General features: G+C 34.7%; 2 protein-coding genes across 3 annotated transcripts; both read left to right on the top strand.

The window, feature by feature from the left end:
• Positions 1 to 9,445: 9,445 nt before the first annotated feature.
• LOC130828917 (uncharacterized) lies at positions 9,446 to 11,900 on the top strand. Its single transcript, XM_057694963.1, has 5 exons — positions 9,446 to 9,685; positions 9,967 to 10,633; positions 10,845 to 10,974; positions 11,063 to 11,130; positions 11,703 to 11,900. Exons 2-5 carry the CDS (start codon positions 9,977 to 9,979, stop codon positions 11,835 to 11,837), a joined length of 990 nt encoding a protein of 329 aa, XP_057550946.1. The 5' UTR covers positions 9,446 to 9,685; positions 9,967 to 9,976; the 3' UTR covers positions 11,838 to 11,900.
• A 3,949-nt stretch (positions 11,901 to 15,849) lies between these two features.
• LOC130828916 (phosphopantothenoylcysteine decarboxylase subunit VHS3) lies at positions 15,850 to 19,185 on the top strand. Of its 2 annotated transcripts, XM_057694961.1 has the most exons (4): positions 15,850 to 16,002; positions 16,095 to 16,227; positions 18,121 to 18,179; positions 18,261 to 19,185. In XM_057694961.1, the coding sequence occupies exons 2-4, from the start codon at positions 16,108 to 16,110 to the stop codon at positions 18,586 to 18,588; spliced, it is 507 nt and encodes a 168-aa protein (XP_057550944.1). In that variant the 5' UTR covers positions 15,850 to 16,002; positions 16,095 to 16,107; the 3' UTR covers positions 18,589 to 19,185. The 2 variants fall into 2 exon arrangements, with proteins under 2 accessions (XP_057550944.1, XP_057550945.1); XM_057694962.1 differs by lacking the exon at positions 15,850 to 16,002 and having other exon boundaries at positions 16,022 to 16,227.
• Positions 19,186 to 19,466: the final 281 nt, after the last annotated feature.

Raw genomic sequence — 19,466 nt, 5'->3', positions numbered from 1 at the left:
CTTTGGCTTTTCAATATCTTCAATAGTCTAATCTTCAAAGAACACAACATCTCTACTTCTGAGAACTTTCCTATCTACTGGATCCCATAACTTGTACCCAAGAGCATCTTCAGAGTACCCCAAAAATATACACTGCTTTGTCTTCTTATCTAACTTGGATCTTTCATCTCTAGGAATGTGAACAAAAGCACGACATCCAAATACCCTCAAGTGCTTGTAGGAGACATCTTTACCGGTCCAAACTTTCTGAGGAACATCACCATCAAGAGGATTTGAAGGTGAAAGGTTAATCAAGTACACAGCTGTAACCAATGCCTCTGCCCAGAAAGACTTGGACAACTTTGCATGAGAGAGCATACATCGGATTCTTTCTTCAATTGTTCTATTCATCCTCTCTGCAACTCCGTTCAATTGAGGTGTCTTTGGAACTGTTTTCTCAAGCTTGATGCCTTGACCCTTGCAGTAGCTTTCAAATGGGCCTCTGTACTCACCACCATTATCAGCTCTCACGACCTTGAGCTTTCTACCAGTTTCTCGCTCAACTCTAGCCTGAAACTCCTTGAAAGCAGAAAGTACCTGATCCTTGGTTTTCAACACAGTAACCCACACTTTTCGAGAATAATCATCAATAAAAGAAACAAAGTAAAGAGCACCACTATGGGATTTAGCATCCATAGAACATACATCAGTGTGGACAAGATCAAGAGGATACTTTCTCCTTGATGGGGGGCGAGAATGAAAAGCAACCCTATGTTGTTTAGCAGCTAAACAATCAACACAGGATCTAAGAGACATACCTGAGACATCAGGGAGATATTGCTTCTTAGAGAGCATCTGCATACCTTTCTCACTCATATGGCCAAGTCTATTATGCCATAACTCACTAGAACATTCATCTGCAACATTTGCCTCATCCGCGCAAACCTTCGCTTGCATCATATAAAGAGAACCTTGCTTCTTACCTCGGGCTGCTATAAGATTCCCCTTGCAGAGCTTCCACTTACCATCATTGAAGTGGCTGAAGTAACCCTCTTCATCAAGTCTACCTATAGAAATAAGATTCAATCTGATATCAGGAACGTGTCTAACATTTCTCAAAATCAGCTTACAACCGGTGGAACTTTCCAAGTAAATAGTGCCTTTGCCGACAACTCTGGATGACCCATCATTCCCCATTCTAACACTACCAAAATCACCACTAGTATAGGACGAGAAATAGTCTTGATGCGAAGTAAGATGATACGGAGCACCCGAATCAATCACCCAATTGCAGTCATCACCAGCTACATTCAAACACTCTTTATCACCAATGAAGAGCAAATCGTCATCACTGATTGCTAGAGCTGTAGTATTTTTCTCTTCAGACTTCGACTCAGATGAATCACCCTTTCTATCTTTTGACTTGTCTCTTTTCATCTTTCTGCAGAACCTCTTAATATGTCCCGGCTTGTCGCAGTAATGACAAATAATTCTACCCTTGGATTTAGACTTGTCTCTGGAATTGTCTCTACCTCGAGAAGGTCGATTTTTGCTTCTTCCCCTATTAGACTCTTGTGCAACATAATGAGCTTCAGAATGATTGGAGGAACCCATCTCCTTTCTCCTAGTCTCTTCATTCAGCAGACTAGCTTTGACACTCTCCATTGTCAACTTACCATCAGGAGTAGAATTGTTAAGTGATACAAATAGTGTGTCCTAACTATCCGGCAATGAGGAAAGTAGTAATAGTGCTTGCAACTCATCATCTAAGGACATTTTCACAGCAGACAATTGATTAATCAAACCTTGAAAATCATTCAAATGTACTACCATGCTATTACCATTGTGAAATTCTAACTTTACCAATTTTCTCATCAATGACGCTTTACTTAAGGCGTTTTTCCTCTCATACATAGCCTCAAGTTTCATCCACAATTCATAAGCATTTGTGTCATTGGAAATATGTTGGAGCACACTAACATCAACAAATTTTCTAATGGTTCCTACCGCTTTCCGATTCAAAAATTTTCATTTACTTTCATCTTGACCAGTGGGCATAGACTCATTTAAGATTGGTTCATACAAATCTTTCACATAAAGAATATCTTCCATCTTAGTTTTCCACACAGCGTAGTTGGTAAAGTCCAAATAAATCATACCGTGCATACTAGATTTATCATCCATCATAAACCAACACAAGAGTATCACCCAAGAAAATATAAACCAAGCTCTGATACCACTATGTTGAGAAAAGTGGTGATATAATACACACACTTTCTCCCTTTGTGTTGTTAGATGAGCAAAAATAACCAATCCAATCAAAAAAATAATAATAATCCCACAATCAAGCGCAATAAAGTAAAAATGCGGAAAGTAAAGCACACACGATATTTACGTGGAAAACCCAATGCGGGAAAAAACCACGGGACCGTAAGTGGTACCACACTCTTCCACTAATCACCAATAGAATTAATGGGTACAACCAAAATCCTCTCCAGACAATACTAGAGATAATACAAACACCAAACAACCCTAAAACATCACCTAAAAGTGGTAAAATAACAATTAGGGTAAAATTAGGGCAAAATACAAATTACCCACTTACAATGCACAAAACGACAATCCAACCGTTGAATATGTAGATTGGGTAGACAGAAACACCGTGTCAAAATTTGACGAAAAACGGAGCACGAATGGTCTTCGATCGGATCGCCGAAAGTCACGCACGATACCTTTTCTTCTCCTCGCTCCTGTTTCTGGTTTTTTTGTTTTTTTTTGTGCGTGTATTGTGTTTTCAATTCTCAAAATAAAGCTGCTGCCCTATTTTCTTTATATAGCTTTGCCCTTTTTTTTTTTAATTAATAAATAATAATATTATTATTAGCCCATTATTATTAAGCCCATAATTAAATATATTAATTGGGCCTTCCTCCAAGTGGGAGGGAATAACCCAACAGTAATACTGGAAGGAAGTTGACTAAGGCGCAAAAACTCTCTCTTGATGCCCAGATGATTACTGTTTGTGCCCAATTGTCTAAGGAGCTCGACGTGTTGCATTTTATTGAGGAGTCGTACTGGTATCTGCGAGCTCGTTCTATTCAGCTTAGAGGATGGTGACAAGAATACAAAATATTTTCATCACAAGGCTACTTCTAGAAAGAGGAGGTACACCATTCACAGTCTCAATAATGATGATGGGGTGTGGCGTACTGAATAAGCATGTTATGGAGCTTTTGGTTATGGCCTATTTTGATATTTGTTCTCTACTTCTTCCCCTTCGGATTATAATGAAGCTTTCCAAGGTATGTCCCATGTTGTTTCCTCTGATATGAGTTCAGCTCTGGACGCTTATCCCACTGATGATTAAGTGGAACGTGCTCTTTTCCAAATGCATCCAACAAAGGCTCCGGGCCCTGATGGCTGCCATACATTGATTTTCCAGAAATTTTGGGACATTGTTGGTAGTGAGGTGATTGGTGTGGTGAAAAGTTGGTGGACGGGTAACCTTGATTTGCAGCATATTAATAAAACCTATTTTTTCTTGATTCCCAAGCTTCATGATCCGAAAGATTTAAACGATTTCCATCCTATTTATTGTTGCAATGTGATTTATAAGGTGATTTCCAAGGTTCTTGCTAATAGGCTCAAACCTTTTCTTGATTCTATTATTTCGATAACTCAAAGTGCTTTTATTCTTACCCAGATGATCACTGATAATGCTTTGGTTGCTTTCGACACTTTCCATGCTATGAAACGATACAAGGGCTGATACAAAGATCATTTTTCTTTAAAGCTAGATATGAGTAAAGCATATAACCGCGTCAAATGGGTTTTTTGGAGAAAGTTATGTTTAAGATGGGGCTTTAGTGATAACTGGGTGAGGCGCATTTCCCATTGTGTCTCTAGTGTCTCATTTGCTTTCAAGCTCAATGGTAAAGTTTTTGGTGAGGTTGTTCCTACTCGTGGGTTTCGCCAAGGGGATCCTATCTCTCCTTATCTTTTTATTATATGTGCAAAGCATTTTCTTCTTTACTTTTAGCCGCTGTTGCTATAAAGGATATATATGGGGTTCAAGTGTGTCGGGGTGCTCCAAAATTTTCCCACCTTTTTTCGCGGAAGATAGCATTCTTTTTGCTAGGGCTACATTGCATGAATGCTCGACTATTGCTAATATTATTAGCCTATATGATAGAGCTTCGTGTCAAAGGGTCAATTATAGCAAGACAGAGATGTCCTTAAGCACAGGTGTTCCTCAATCCACGAAAGATGCATTGGCAGCTTTGTTAAATGTTCGGAAGGTTGATCGCCATGAAAAGTATCTTGGGCTTCCGACGATAATTAGGAAATCAAAGAAAGCCATTTTCTCGTCTCCTGGATCGTATCATGAAAAAAATCCAACTTGTAAAATGTAAGCATTAATGATCTCTTTTTCAAACGTTACTTAAATCTTCAATTCTTATTTTTTATTTTGGTGATTGAAGCATTTGAAAAGAAAGTTTCACTCACAAACCAAATTTAAATTTTTTTTATTAGTAGGAGTATCTTTTATAAAGAAAATCTGACTTAAATTAATTTGTTTCTAATATAAATCAGTATCATTTAAACAATTGTAAATTTTTATATCTTAACTTTTAAATTTATTACTATTATATTGTCATCATTAATTTATATCTATTAAAAAGATTAAAAAATTTCATATTTGAGAGTTCTAGCACATGGATTGTTTACATGGCAAATTATTTTTTATTACTTGGCAAATTAATTTTACACCATGTCATTTTCTACCAATTAAAAAATAGAAAAATCAAAAAAATTTAATTAACTATGTCTAGATGGAACGAATTCAATAAAATATAGATTTGCTTTTATTGAATAACAAAAGATAGAAACTGCTATAAAATGTATTATTTGAATAAAGTAAGCTAATTAAATAATTTTAGGAAAATTCTACATGGTAGCATCGAACTTTCATAAAACGCAAGTGGTAATATTTTTTTAAGATTTTTTCATGTGGTAACATCAAGTTTACGAACTTTCTAACGGTCGTAACATTTTCCGTTAAATTCTTGGCAATTTTTGTTTAATTCACCATTTTGACGTTATCATCATCATCACCTTACCCAGTGTATCTCGCTCATAGAAAATTAACTATGGACAAGGTCTGGGGAGGGAAGGACGGCGACAACTCATACCCATAAAGGAGAGCACGGCCAAAGGAATACCCCGGCTCAAGAAAGAGACGTAACTACACGGAAAAGATTAATTAAATGTTTATGAATAAAATAAATAAGTAGAACTAACTACAAAATAAAAAGAAAACAAAAAAAAATTAATAATAAAAGAAACGAGAGAAAAAAGGTGGCAAGAACACCAAAACGTAATCTAAGAGGACATCAGTAGTCTAGAACATGGATATAACGCCTCCAACTACCCCTATCCGTAGAAACATCAAGTGTAAAAACATCAAAATGGTGAATTAAACAGAAATTGCAATTAAGTTAACGGAAAATGCTACAACAGTTAAATAATTCATAAACTGGATACTACCATGTGGAAAAATCTTATAAAAATGCTACCACTTGCATTTAATGAAAATTCGATGCTACCTTGTAGAATTTCCCATAATTTTATTGGATTCATCAAATCATACTATTTATTAAAAAGATAGAAATATTCCACGTGGCACTTTTTGAGAGTTCCACCACATGGATTGTTGAAATTATATTAATCATATTATACTATCACTTAAAAAGATTGAAAAATTCCAAGTGATACTCTTTTAGAGTTCTGCTATATGAATTGTTGACATTGATTAAATGACAAGTTATTTTTGATCACTTGGCAGATTATTTTTACACCCAGTCATTTTCTAGAAATTGTACTATCTATTAAAAAGATTAAAAAATTCCAAATGAGACTCTTTGGGAGTTCTGCCACATGGATTGTTGTCATTTGATTAAATGACAAGTTATTTTTTATTACTTGGCAAATTATTTTTACACCCTCTCATTTTCTAGGAATTAAAATAAAAAAAGAAAAATCAAACATCTCATTAGCTATTTTTAAAGCATACTATCTATTATAAAGATTGAAAAATTCCAAGTGACACTCTTTGGGAGTTCTGCCACATGGATTGTTGAGATTTGATTAAATGAAAAGTTATTTTTGATTACTTGGTAAATTATTTTTATACACAGTCATTTTCTAGCAATAAATTAAAAAAGAAGAAAAATTAAACATCTAATTAGCTATTTTTAAATCATATTATCTATTATAAAGATGAAAATATTTCAAATGGCACTCCTTGCAAGTTCTGTCACATGGATAATTGAAATTTGATTAATCATATCATATCATACTATATATTAAAAAGATTAAAAAAATTCCAATTCGTACTCATTGAGAGCTCTACAAAATGGATTCTTGTGATTTGATTATATGGTATGTTATTTTTGATTACTTGTCAAAATATTTTTAAATTCTATCATTTTCTACCAATTGACATAAAAAAAAAGAAAAATCAAACATCTAAATAGCTATGTTTAAATGGAGTGTATTTAATAAAATATAGATTTGCTTTATTATTTACATAACAAAAAGATAAATTGCTATAAAATGTAGTATAAAGTAAATTAACTAAATAATTTTATTGTAATTATACTATCTATTTAAAAGATTGAAAATTTTAAGTGGCACTCCTTTGAAGTTCTACCACATGAATTGTTGAGATCTAATTACATGAAAAGTTATTTTTTATTACATGGCAAATTATTTTTACACCCTCTTCTACCAATTAAAATTAAAAAGGAAAACTTAAACATCTGATTAGTTATGTTTAAATGGAGTGAATTCAATAAAACATAGTTTTGGGTTTATCACAAAACAAAAAGATAGAAATTGCTATAAAATGTATTTGAACAATGTAATATAATTAAATAGTTTTATTGTAATGAACTTTTTTACTTAACTTAGTTTCCTATTAACTGTAATTTTTTTAAGAAAATTAAAACATTAATCACCTATTAACTTTTGTGTATATGTAGCTAAATAAACTAAATAAGATATTGTTTAAATTATTTCTAATTGTTTTTAAAATTTGTATAAAAGTCATAGATGTGACATATTTTCAAATGAATGATCCTTGAAAGTACAATTTAAAGATATGGAACAAAGAGTCCAAGAACAAATGCAAACTATGATGAAGGGTATCAATCTGCCAATTTAAGAATTAAGAGATACCGTTAAAATATTGATGGATTATTTTTAGAAGATAAATATTCTAGCAAATATTGAAAGATATTTACTCCTTAACTATAGGATTTGTTAGGATATTTTTGTATGGGGAATACTTCTTCATTGATCCTAACATCTTGTATTTATATCTTTCTCAATCAATGAATCACGAGTAGATTTTTGAGCATTTCTCTAATTTAACATGGTATCAGTCGTCCAGGCAATCTAAAAAACAAAAAAAAAATAAAATTCAAGAACCTCCAGTCGTTTTCCATGGTTGGCGATCAAGAACCACCACCACCGCCTCATCGCATTGATATTAAATCTTCGTTTTACCTTGGTACTCATGATCGCCTGGGTGATTTTATCACTCCAACTCGATTACCGGGTGATAATTATGACGAGTGGGCATGTGATATTCAAACGGTTCTAGAAGCCAGAAGGAAATTTGGCTTTTTAAATGGGACAATCACCTCTCCTGTTTCTCCTTGTACTCAAGAAGATTGGAACACCTTACATGCCATGTTGATCTCTTGGCTCATGAACACGATTGATCCAGAGGTCAAGAGCACTCTTTCCATATACAAGGATGCTAAGCTGAAAACGACGATGTATTAGAGTTCGAACAATGTGTTTCAAACTCCAATATTGCCAAGATCGAGTGTATGAGGTTTTGTGACAAACAAATTACGCTATCAACGATATCGATGTTTGTAGGAGAAAATAATGCAATAAAATAACACAAAGATTTAACGAGGTTCACCCAACTAAGGCTACGTCCTCCGGTGTGTAGTATCTCTTATATTATCAAAAGGAGTTCAAAGAACTCTCAAATATGGAGAATTACAATAGAGAAGAGATATAGGCTAGTGTTTGGCTTGGGGTGTATTTGTGGATGTGTTCACCTTGAGTATGAGAGCTCTATATATAGTACTAGATACAAGAATATCAATAGCTCTTCTGAATACAACATTAATATAAGGTAATGAATAATATGAAATAACTCCAAGAACTTGAAAGGTCGAAAATCAGCATCCCATGCACATCAGAGGATCCGCTCGACCGGATCAGAGAGCTCGCTCGGTCGAGCGAGAATCAGGTGCTTTCTGGACCATTCTGTCTAACCGCTCGACCAGCCAATAAGGCTCGCTCGGGCGAGTGGATAGGTCGAGCGACCATTCTGATTCCTCTGTCAGAATTCTGATCGAACATACATAAATCAAGTCCCTTCTTCTTCTTCATTAACCTTCATCAACACCCATAATTCCCATGAATACTCTACACATAATTACACCCATTTGGATTCCACAAACCAAGAGTCACACACATATATACTTCAATTGTGTACTCAAGTCACACTAATCACAACATAAGCGTCTTTGGGATACTTTGAAATCCCGATTTGCAATGGTTAACGGTCCTCGCATTCAACAATTAAAATCATCAATTTCACGATGTAAACAATCAAAATCGATGTCTGTCGCTACTTATTTCGGAAATTAACAACCTTATGGGAAGAACTCAACAATGATATCTACTACAAAAAAGGGAAAAGGGAACATGTATAAAGAGAACTCCTAAATAGAAAAGAGATCTCTTAGATCAAAGAAAATAATGTTTTAACATAACAGTTCTCTTTGTTAAAAGGGAACATGCATAAAGAGAACTCCTAAATAGAAAAGAGATCTCTTAGACCAAAGAAAACCATGTTTTAACATAGCAGTTCTCTTTGTTAATCTCTTTGACCCACTATTTGACCAAAGAGAACTCCTTAATTTTCTAGTAGTAAGTTCTCTTAATTTTTCTTAAAAATTTCACACCAAAAAACCGCCAAATTGAAAATAATATGAAAATTTATTTTGTCCCAAAGAATATGCAATTGAACCACCATTTATTAGAGCATTTTGAGAGTAATTTGATTGGAAAAATTGTTAGGGTTTATGTTTAGGGTCTTTGTTTAACTCAAATGAGATTTTATTTGTTTAGGGCCTTTCACGGGCCCGTCGTCATCGTTAAGGTCTTCGAAGATAACTTCCTCACCCCTTAAAATAATTTCCCGATATAACCCAATTTTTTACAACAAATAATTTAGTTGTTATAATTAAATAAATAATTCGTAATTGTATATATTGTTGCAAAAAATATTAAAATATACAGATATAATAAAGTCGATGAAAAAACCGTGTAATAAATTTTTGTTTTCATTCCCTTGCTCTCTAATCAAAACCCCATTCCCTCACAATCCTTCCCCATTTCCCTCCCAATTCAGAAACCCACTAAACACATTCCCTCACAAACCCGATTACTTCACAAACTCCATTCCCGGCCGCACACCATACCGCAGCGATTGCCGCCTGCACACCGGAGTGTTTGCCGCCTGCACGCCGGAGTTTCAGCCGCCTTCTGCACACTGGTGCTGCCGCTACGCTGCAGCGTTGAACCCTTCAGCCACAACTCAAATAACCCACGACAGGTAGTTTTTTTTTTGCCTTTTTTTTCTTTGAATTTCTTGTTTTTGTTTCCTGTTGATTCCCTCAATTTTTGGGTTGTTCTTTGAATTTCTTGGGCTTTGTTGTAATTATCAGATTAATGTATGTGTATTTCATCAGTTTCTCGATTTTGTTTATCGATTTTGTTTATCAGATTAATGTATGTTGTTTATCAGATTTTGTTGATTCCCTCAATTATCAAATTAATGTATGGATTTTGTTTATCGATTTTTATTTATTCATTGATTGACTCAACCGGAAATAGCCTTTGCTACATGGACCATAATTCTATGAAAATGAATATTTTTTCTTCAAGAGAAAAAGTTTCTGGATGTTCTGGTGACCAAATTCCACTACATAGTGATCCTGGAAGGAACACTTTAGAGATGTCAAATCAAAAGTGTGCTGAATGTAATGATATAGGTAATGCTTTAAAGCTCTCTGTTGCCGCATCAGAAGCTTTAGTCATACATGAAATAGTTGCAGACGGGTTGCCTTCAGCAATACTGGAAGTTGCGCTTCAAGTGATGAAAGCTCGATTAAATGGAAATAAAGATTCTCCATGTTGCTGTAAAGATTTTGATGAAATTGCTGAAATACTATCAGATTTAGCTAACTCTGACATGGAGGATGCATATAATGATGTTGGTTTGTGTATTAGTAGTTTGGCTAATATTTCTTTTCGGGAAACATCTATATCTCGAGTTCAGGAGACTCCAATGCCACAAAACCTTGGAAGGGAATATGAATTGCTGGGGGACCAGGAGATCAACTTGAATAATAATTTTCTAACGGAACTTCAACAGAACAACTTCGAAACTAATATACTAAAGGACCTTTCTGATCATGAGAAGCAAGAAAATGTGCTTGAAAACCCACCTTCTGATAATCAATTGCAGATTATTAATTTGGATTGCCAGCAAACATTACAGGTAATTACTAACTTTTTGGTCTAATGCAGTTCCTTGTGCCTTCATGTTTATTATTTTCTTCTTTAAAAGTGACCGGATTGATCGTTTGCTACTAATAATAATGAATAAATCAATCATGCACATCATAGGAATGAAAAAGTTAAATTGTTTTCTTTTGTCATATCTTGAGAAACTAAAACACTTGTATTAAAGAGATCATGTCGATGTGCAGGAAGAAAATAATGGCATGTCCTCTGTAGATGGCTTACCTTATGAACTAGAAGTAAACCCTTCACCTCAATCTCATCATATAAGAAAAGTAAGATTAGATTCTACATCTACAAGGCATTCAAATTATGTAGGTAAAGATCTTTAAGTATCTGCATGATCTGCATGATCTCCATTACAGTGATGAATGCTTATGTGAATCTGATACTTCCGTATTGGCAGACATCAATAAGGTGATCAATAGTTCACACAGATTTAAGAGTCGCTGGTTTGGTGGTTGGACAGGAATGGTAAGCATAATTTGGGCATTCATTTGATTATAACTGTATCTATCTTAAACACTAAATACACCTTTGGAAGTGGTGATTATTTGCAAGTTTGCAACAATGTCATGAAAATGTAGACATGGTCATTTCTCTTTTTGATTTTAATTTTGCTTTAAACCCCTTTACTGTCACCATTTCTTTGAGTTTTTCTCATACTGTTGAAAGAACTCTCATATGGGATTTTTGGCTTCAATGTTCACCTTCTCTTTCTTGGCTGCAATTTATAGGTCTTATGATTACATGTTGTGATGTTTCTAGCTGCAATTTATATCACCCCTGATAGAAGTATTATAGATTGGGAGAGTGTGATTCAAAGTTGACATTTGTTTGACATATTTTATTTATGGGCAGTTGATTTTTTTGGGAATATATTATTTGATTAGTTATTGAAACAGGTTATGATGTATTTCATTGTTTCTCAATTTGGGGTTGTCCTATATACAAGGGAGACTCTGCCGAAATTTTCGCTCAAATTTTTGTTATTTGACACATTGTTGCAATAATTTGGGTTTTAATGTATTATTAATGTCTTGCAGTTTTCCCCTGGGTCTCCTTCAACTTATTCTCAGGAGAGCATTGATCAAGTTCGAGATTTATGGATTTCTTACATTGTCAAACATAGGCAACAAAAATTGGAGAAGGAAGCAGATGATTTGGATGATGTGTTATAAGGTTATATCGATGGAAATTATTAAAGATTAGAATTCATGAAGAATTTTGATGACATTTGACTTTTGGAATAAGGGTTTTCTCAGTAAAATATCATGCTGATGGAACCATTGAGAGGTATAAAGCAAGACTTGTTGCTAAAGGGTACACACAGACTTACGGGGTAGACTACTCGGAAACCTTCTCACCTGTGGCTAAAATCGACACCATTCGAGTCTTGTTCTCCGTAGCAGCAAATAAAGAGTGGCCTATGTTTCAATTTGATGTGAAAAATGTCTTCCTACATGGAGAGATTGAAGAAGAGGTATACATGAAGCCACCACCCGGGTATTCAGATGAGTATAGCCAAGGAGAGGGGTGTCGACTTAAAAGAGCACTATATGGCTTGAAACAATCCCCTAGAGCGTGGTTCGGTAGATTCACTACAACAATGAAGAGATTTGGCTACAAACAGAGCAACTCAGATCATACCCTATTTCTCAGGAGAAGTGGAAAACAAATTACATGCCTCGTGATTTATGTAGATGATATGGTGATTACCGGAAACAACCCCAAGGAAATTGACCGTCTCAGGAGCAAATTATTCCAAGAGTTTGAGATGAAGGATTTGGGACAACTGAAATACTTCCTAGGAATAGAAGTTCTAAGGTCAAGGAAGGGGATATTCATCAATCAGAGAAAGTACATCTTAGACCTCTTAGCAGAAACAGGCATGTTAGACTGCAAGCCAGCGGATACACCTATGGTAGCTAATCATGGTCTACAAATTGTTGAAGGGGCAGAAGCGGCAGACCAAGATCGCCATAGACGGATAGTGGGAAAGTTGATTTACTTATCCCACACGAGACCAGATATTGCCTACGCAGTAGGGATTGTAAGCAAGTTCATGCATCAACCTCAAGTGGAGCACATGGCAGCGGTCCTGAGGATCCTGAGATACTTAAAGGGAACCAGTAATAAAGGAGTCCTCTACTTAAAGAATGATAATCTTGATCTTATTGGTTACACAGATGTAGATTGGGCTGGTGATCGGGACGACAGGAAGTCTACTTCAGGATACTTCACTCTTGTAGGGGGTAATCTAGTCACCTGGAAGAGTAAGAAACAGAAGGTGGTTGCCTTGTCCAATGCTGAAGCAGAATTTAGAAGGATAGCAAAAGGAGTTACAGAGATTCTATGGATTAGGAAACTTCTAGGAGAGCTAGGCTTTCATCAGACACAGGCCAGCCTTCTATATTGTGATAACAAAGCAGCAATAAGCATCTCCGAAAATCCAGTCCAACATGATCGAACGAAACATGTAGAGATCGATCGACACTTTATCAAGGAGAAACTAGAAAGCAAGGTCATCCGTCTTCCCTTCATCAGATCTAAAGACCAACTAGCCGACATTCTCACAAAAGCAGTTTCATCACAGGTCTTCAACAGCACTCTATGCAAGTTAGGCATCGGTGACCCCACGACCTAACTTGAGGGGGAGTATTGGAAAGCCGCAGTTTATACATTTTACGGTTACATTAGGCAGTTTATGCAATAGGCAGTTATCCTTAGTCAGTTATTAGGCAGTTATCTTGAGTCAGTTACATTATACATGTATATATTGAATATGCCCCTATGTAATGAGAGTAAGAGAGAAAAACAGTATCTTTTCAAAAACAAAACTCCAGAAATCATCAAATCTTCAGTTTCAAACCTCTTGTGTTGGGACTCCTATATAAAATGGTCGGGTAGAGAGAAAACAAAAACACATTCTCAATGTAGGGAGCGCTCTGAGATTTCAGGCAAATTTGCCTATATATTTTTGGGGGGAGAGTGTATTAACCGCTGCTCATCTCATTAACCGAACACCTTCTCCATTAAAATAAAACTCTGTGAAATTCTTTTCAATACCCAACCATCTTATGAAACAATTCGTATCTTTGGTTGTCTTTTGTTTTGCTATGAGAATATGGGTGGTCGTGAAGCTGCCCCAAACCAAACACCCCAACCCAGCGAACAGGCAGCAAGCGTTGACCAGCATGCTACAAATTCCACGCAGCCCACTGTCTTGGCCGCTGGATTTCCAGCGACCGCTGACCTGCAGCACAACCCAGAACCGCAACTCATACCTTCCCAGCAGCAGCCACCTATAACCTTCCAGCCGCAGTCTCTCTCACAAAATAAAATGCATTAGGACAATATGTATTTATATTAATTTTCTATTTATAAGAATTGATGTAAATAAAAGTTGCATACTTTGAATTTATTTAGATACTTTCACTTTTTCAAACATTTTAAACCAAACAATAATATCACTTATGAGTTAGGGCTCCATCTCAGTGGTTTGCAAGCTCTATTAAAGATGGCTTATTTTAGATATTTTATTTCTTATTTTTAAACTTCATATCATATGCTCTCTCGTAACATTACTTGTTAATTTACTTGCATCAATATTTTTGCATTGCATGAACATTGGTAAAGTCTGCTGCTTTTACCTTGTCAAATATATATTGTTTACTTAAATTTATTTTGGATCTTGAAGTCATGCTTACAAATTGATTATTGCTTACATTCTAATTCAACTGACTAGAGATTCTTGTTCTTGCTTGCTTGCTGCCAATTCAACTGCTTCATGTATGACTTAAGATTCTTGTCCTCAGTTACCTAATTGTATTTTGTTTTTAAATTTTTATGTCTCTTAATTATATATATTCAATTTTTATTCTACTTTTCATATGTTGGTCTTTATAAAGTGTAGGAAATGGAAGCTAAAATTCCCTTTTGATTCAAATTTTCACATTATTTACTCATTTAGGCTAATTTTCTTGTATCTTTGTTTTTACCGAGGATTTATAAAGTGTTTTGAAATCAGACAATAAAATGTAAGATATTCCATGTAATCCACATTTCCAATAATAGGAGAATATATTTTTAAATACTTTTTACCTCAAACAACAAAAATGTTACATTTCAATCTTATTAACTTGTCACAATTTACAGCTTCTTGATTGTAATAATATGGTCCACTGCAACATATCAATTTCTAACATTTTCAAAACCTTACAAATTGATTAAATTGTGATTTGTGGTTATTTGAAAAAGAACATTATGAAAGTAAAAATTGCGGGTCTTCTTCCAAGGGCATAAAAGCACCCAATCAGGATCTTCAGGTTGAAAATTTTTGGAACTGTCTGGTGATGACAATTCTCTGTTCTAAATTTCTGCCTCCAGTAGCTAGCAAGACATAAACATTATACATTATCAATAACATCCAATCAAGCCTTAAGTAAGTTCAGAAACCAGGCATTAGCTTCAATGCAGCTTCGCACATTATTTGTACATGAAAACCTTCATATACATAGAAATGCTATGTGATTCTCTTGTCACTGTCATTTTTTTTTTCATAAAATAACAATTTGAAGTGTAATGGCTAGAATATGTTTCTTCTTAGAGGATAGCAAGCCTTGGTTGTACTACTTTGTTGCCTCTTTATGTGCATTATTTACTACTTAGCAAAATCTTCTCCTCTGGACTATATCAACTAAAATTTAAATTAGAATATGATTTTTTGGGGAGTCTATCTATAATCTATCTGATCTACCATTTGTAGAATTATACAGAAAACATATTTAACACGTATAGATACGTAAAGATTTTATTTTGATGAAATCGCAGTACATTTTAGATTTTTTAGTTAGTTGCTCATTAATCACATCAACCTCATTAGCTATTAATAATTACAAATTAATTTAAATTACTTGAATAAACTAAACATCGTTAATGTAATTGAATTTCTTAGAGGGTGCTATCTACCATTACTTAAACACTTTCAGCCCTTGTATCCTTCACACTTTTACAACACATTAACCATTTTAATATTACATTCATATTATTATTAGTATAAGTATATAAAATAACATTATAAATTAAAAAAATATAACATAAAGGATCGCATACGTTGCAGCCCATAAACTATACAAAAACTGGAGGGAGAAATTATATTTGTTGCAAATTGAAAGATTTATAAAGTGAAACAACAATCCAGATAAATCCAAAAATTGGACCATGAGTCAAGAGTCAAATCTATTTCCTTGGCTCTGAAAAAGAACCCTAATACGGCCTGTAAGCAGCGAGACTACACTTAAGACTACTACACACACTCTTCTCAGTCTCTCTCTCCCATCTAAGGTCTCACTATCAATATTCTTTTCCTTGTTTTTCATTCGATTTCTCTTACTTTGTTTGGCTTAATCTCCTTCTTGTTGCTCCACAATTTGCAGGGTTTTTGGAACCATGGAAATTAAGTTTTACAGCTCTCACCAACGAACAACTATGGTTTCTTCTGAGTTAGAAATTTTAATGTTGCAAACCCTTTTTCTTGCTGGGAAATCTCTTGCTTGCCTTTTACTTATGGTATACCTTCAATTCTTTTTCTTTCTTCTTTGTTTATTTTATTTTATTTTATTTTTTTTTTGATTTTTTCAGTTCAAAGTTTTATGCTTCGACCTCTATGGAGGTCTAGCTTATAGTGGGTTGCTTTGATTATATTTTTTTGTAATTAATAATGTTTTCTTTAAAGGGCTTAAAAATTGAAAGAATATATATTGTATAGATGAAATACTTATTGAATAATTTTTAGAATTGGTTGCTTTATTGAATGTTTCTTGTTATGGTTGATTCTGTTTCTCTTAAAGGGGTTAACTTTTTGAAATCTTCATGGAATATTAATGCCAAATTTGAATTTATGTTGGCATAATTTGGTAAAATTTTTCTCCTTTTTTTCCCATTGGTGGCAGTAAATGTGGATGTTTACATTGCTTTCTAGGGTTTACTTAGTATTTGTTCCTGGGTTTATAAGCTCTTTAGAAGAATTCTTATTGGGATCCTTTTCATCCTATAATTTACTAATTACTTAACACCCTATATCTTATTTTTCTATTACTAGATATCTATTCTTTCTGGTCAATATGACTTGAATTGTTGATCACTTTACAAATGTTTTCTAAGTTTCTGTTGAAAAAATAATCCACAAGTGATCCATATCGAACAATTAGAGGTAGGTTGACTAACATATAAGCTTGAAACATAAGAGAAACCAAGTTATATTAACTAGAAAAGTAATCCACATGTGATCCCACATCGAACAGTTAGAGGGAGGTTGACTAATATATAATCTTGATGGGCCACTCCTATCACCAATTGGTTTTAGGATGGAACCTCTTCGAGTTTATGTACAGTAAACTCTCCTCTTATGTGGATTTTGTTTTGTATTAGCTCGTTAGTAAATTTATCAGTTTCCAATTATGCACTTTGGCTTTAAAAAATTTTCGCCTTGCTAGCATTTTGAATGGAATGATATGAAACTGGAAATATGTATTTGGCTTGTGGTCAGTATGATTTTCAATGAATTGAATTGTTATATACTCGGTCTTTAGATTTATGTGACTGTTTGGCATTTTAAATTGTTTTTCTTGCGAGAAATTGTTTTACTACTTCAGGAAAATTGACAATATCTGTAGCATTTAAGTGTTCTCTTTATCAGATGTGGTTGCTTGTTATCCGTGTATTGCGTTTTTGCTAGCAGTTTTGCAACTTAGTGGAGACTTTAGTATCTACGTTTTTGCAACAGAAGATTTTATGTATTTTTCATTCTGCGCCGAATCTGCTGAATCTGCTGGGATGTAAAAATTGTTTTTTTGCTTTCCCTTTCAGTCTTTGAGTGGGGAAGAGGTGGAAAACATAGATATGTTAAGTGGTCTGAATATTTTTAGCACATAGTTTCTTCTTCGAGCTCATTGCTGATTGTAGAATCTAATTAGGGAACAACATAGCAGATGATAAATGTTTTTTTTGGTGTTTCTCTGATTGTTTTTCTTCAGCACTGTAAAAGCTGTTTAAAAACTAAAGAAAAGTTTGTAAACTACACTTCTAGGTTTTGTTCTGTTTTTAGGCTGCAAGTCTTCATGTGAAGTTAAAGATGTATGGTGAATTTTGAGCGAATCACGAATTTCAAATTCAAATAGCTAGCAGATATTTTAAACTAGGCAGGGGCAACTTGGAAAGGAGCTAGTGGCTTGATGTCTCAGGCTGCAAGTAGAAAAGATAGTAGGGCGCCCGAGGCTTTGAGTTTAGTGTTTGCTGTAAAAAGTGGAACAACATTTTTGTATAAATTTTAAATTTGTATATTTTCTCTATAGTAAATAGTATAATCTGTTTATGTCTTTATGTTAGATTTATATCCTTATTTTGATAATACGTGAATACAGCCATAGAAAGCTTAACTGATATTACTTTAAATGGTATCAGACTGGAACTCTTTTGGAGGGTGTCAGTGAGCTAACTAGTTTAACTGCAATGGAAAAGAGGTATCGTAATATTCTTGCTTCTTGTAATTCGTATATAAAGCTACGAATATTCCTATTTAACTGGCTACAGTAACTGCACAGGTTCCCCTTTGATGAATTGCGCAAAACAGAACGACCGTGTCCGGAGAACAAGGATGCAAGTGATACAGAGGATGATGATGAAGATGAAGACGGTGTAGAAGATCAGGATGATGACGACGATGAAGATTTTTCTGGAGGAGAAGGTGGGGATGATGACGATGATGATGAGGGGGACCCTGAGGAGGCGGAAGCAAACGGTGATGGAGGAAGTGATGAAGACGATGATGACGATGAGGATGGAGATGATGATGAGGATGAGGACGAGGATGGCGAGGAAGAAGAAGACGAGGATGAAGATGACCAACCTCCTGCAAAGAAGAAAAAATGAGTGAGATTAAGGTATGATTAGAGTTTAGTTTTATCTCTTTTAAGCTTCTAATGGAGTTCATTAGTGTTGAGATGCCTCTGGGTCAGGTTAGGGCCTTCACATGGTGGTTAGTTAGTGCTTGCACACTCAAAAATATTGGTACTCATTGATGTCATGAACAAAATTGTAGAATGGTGAATTATTTTTAGATATGAATGTTTCTTTTTTTCTTTATCAAAATTCGAAATTTTTTTTCTGTAGTTCATTTTTAAAGGTGATGACTTTGTTTTTATCCAAGAAATATGACCTTGGTTACGATTATGTTCTCTTCTATCTAAACTTAAAGCTATTGGTACTATTGAGCTCTAGTTCTTAAACATTGTGCATTAATGGAATCACTTATACAAAGACTCATATGTATAGGCAAACAATTAGGGTCTTAACTCTTGTTCTCAAGTTTGTAATGAAGTGAGAGCAGTATGCTAGTCTAGTCAGGTGTTTCGCGTTCAGAACTCAGAATCTTGGATCTCACTCCCATCCTTAATCTCGCTTTCGGTGCAATAACTAGCTGCCCAGGTTTTTCATTTTCAGGACTCGAAATCTTGGTCTAAAGCCGAACCATGATCCAACTTTTGGTGCAAGACCTAGCTGGTCAGCTGTGTCGCTTTAAGGACTCAAAATATAGATATAAGCCGAACCATGATCTTGGTTCTTGTGCAAGAGCTAGCTGGTCAGGTTTTTTTACTTTAAAGACTTGAAACCTTGGTCTAAAGCCGAACAATGAGCCAGCTTTTGCTGCAAGCTAAGACCTAGCTGGTCAGGTGTTTCACTTTCAGGACTCGAAATCTTGGGTCTAAATCCGATCCGTGATCCCGCTTTTAGTGCAAGATTCTTTTAAG

The sequence above is a fragment of the Amaranthus tricolor genome, chromosome 12 (genome assembly GCF_026212465.1).
Source record: "Amaranthus tricolor cultivar Red isolate AtriRed21 chromosome 12, ASM2621246v1, whole genome shotgun sequence".
NCBI classification, from domain to species: Eukaryota; Viridiplantae; Streptophyta; class Magnoliopsida; order Caryophyllales; family Amaranthaceae; genus Amaranthus; species Amaranthus tricolor.
This window is presented reverse-complemented; position numbering and strand designations above follow the sequence as displayed.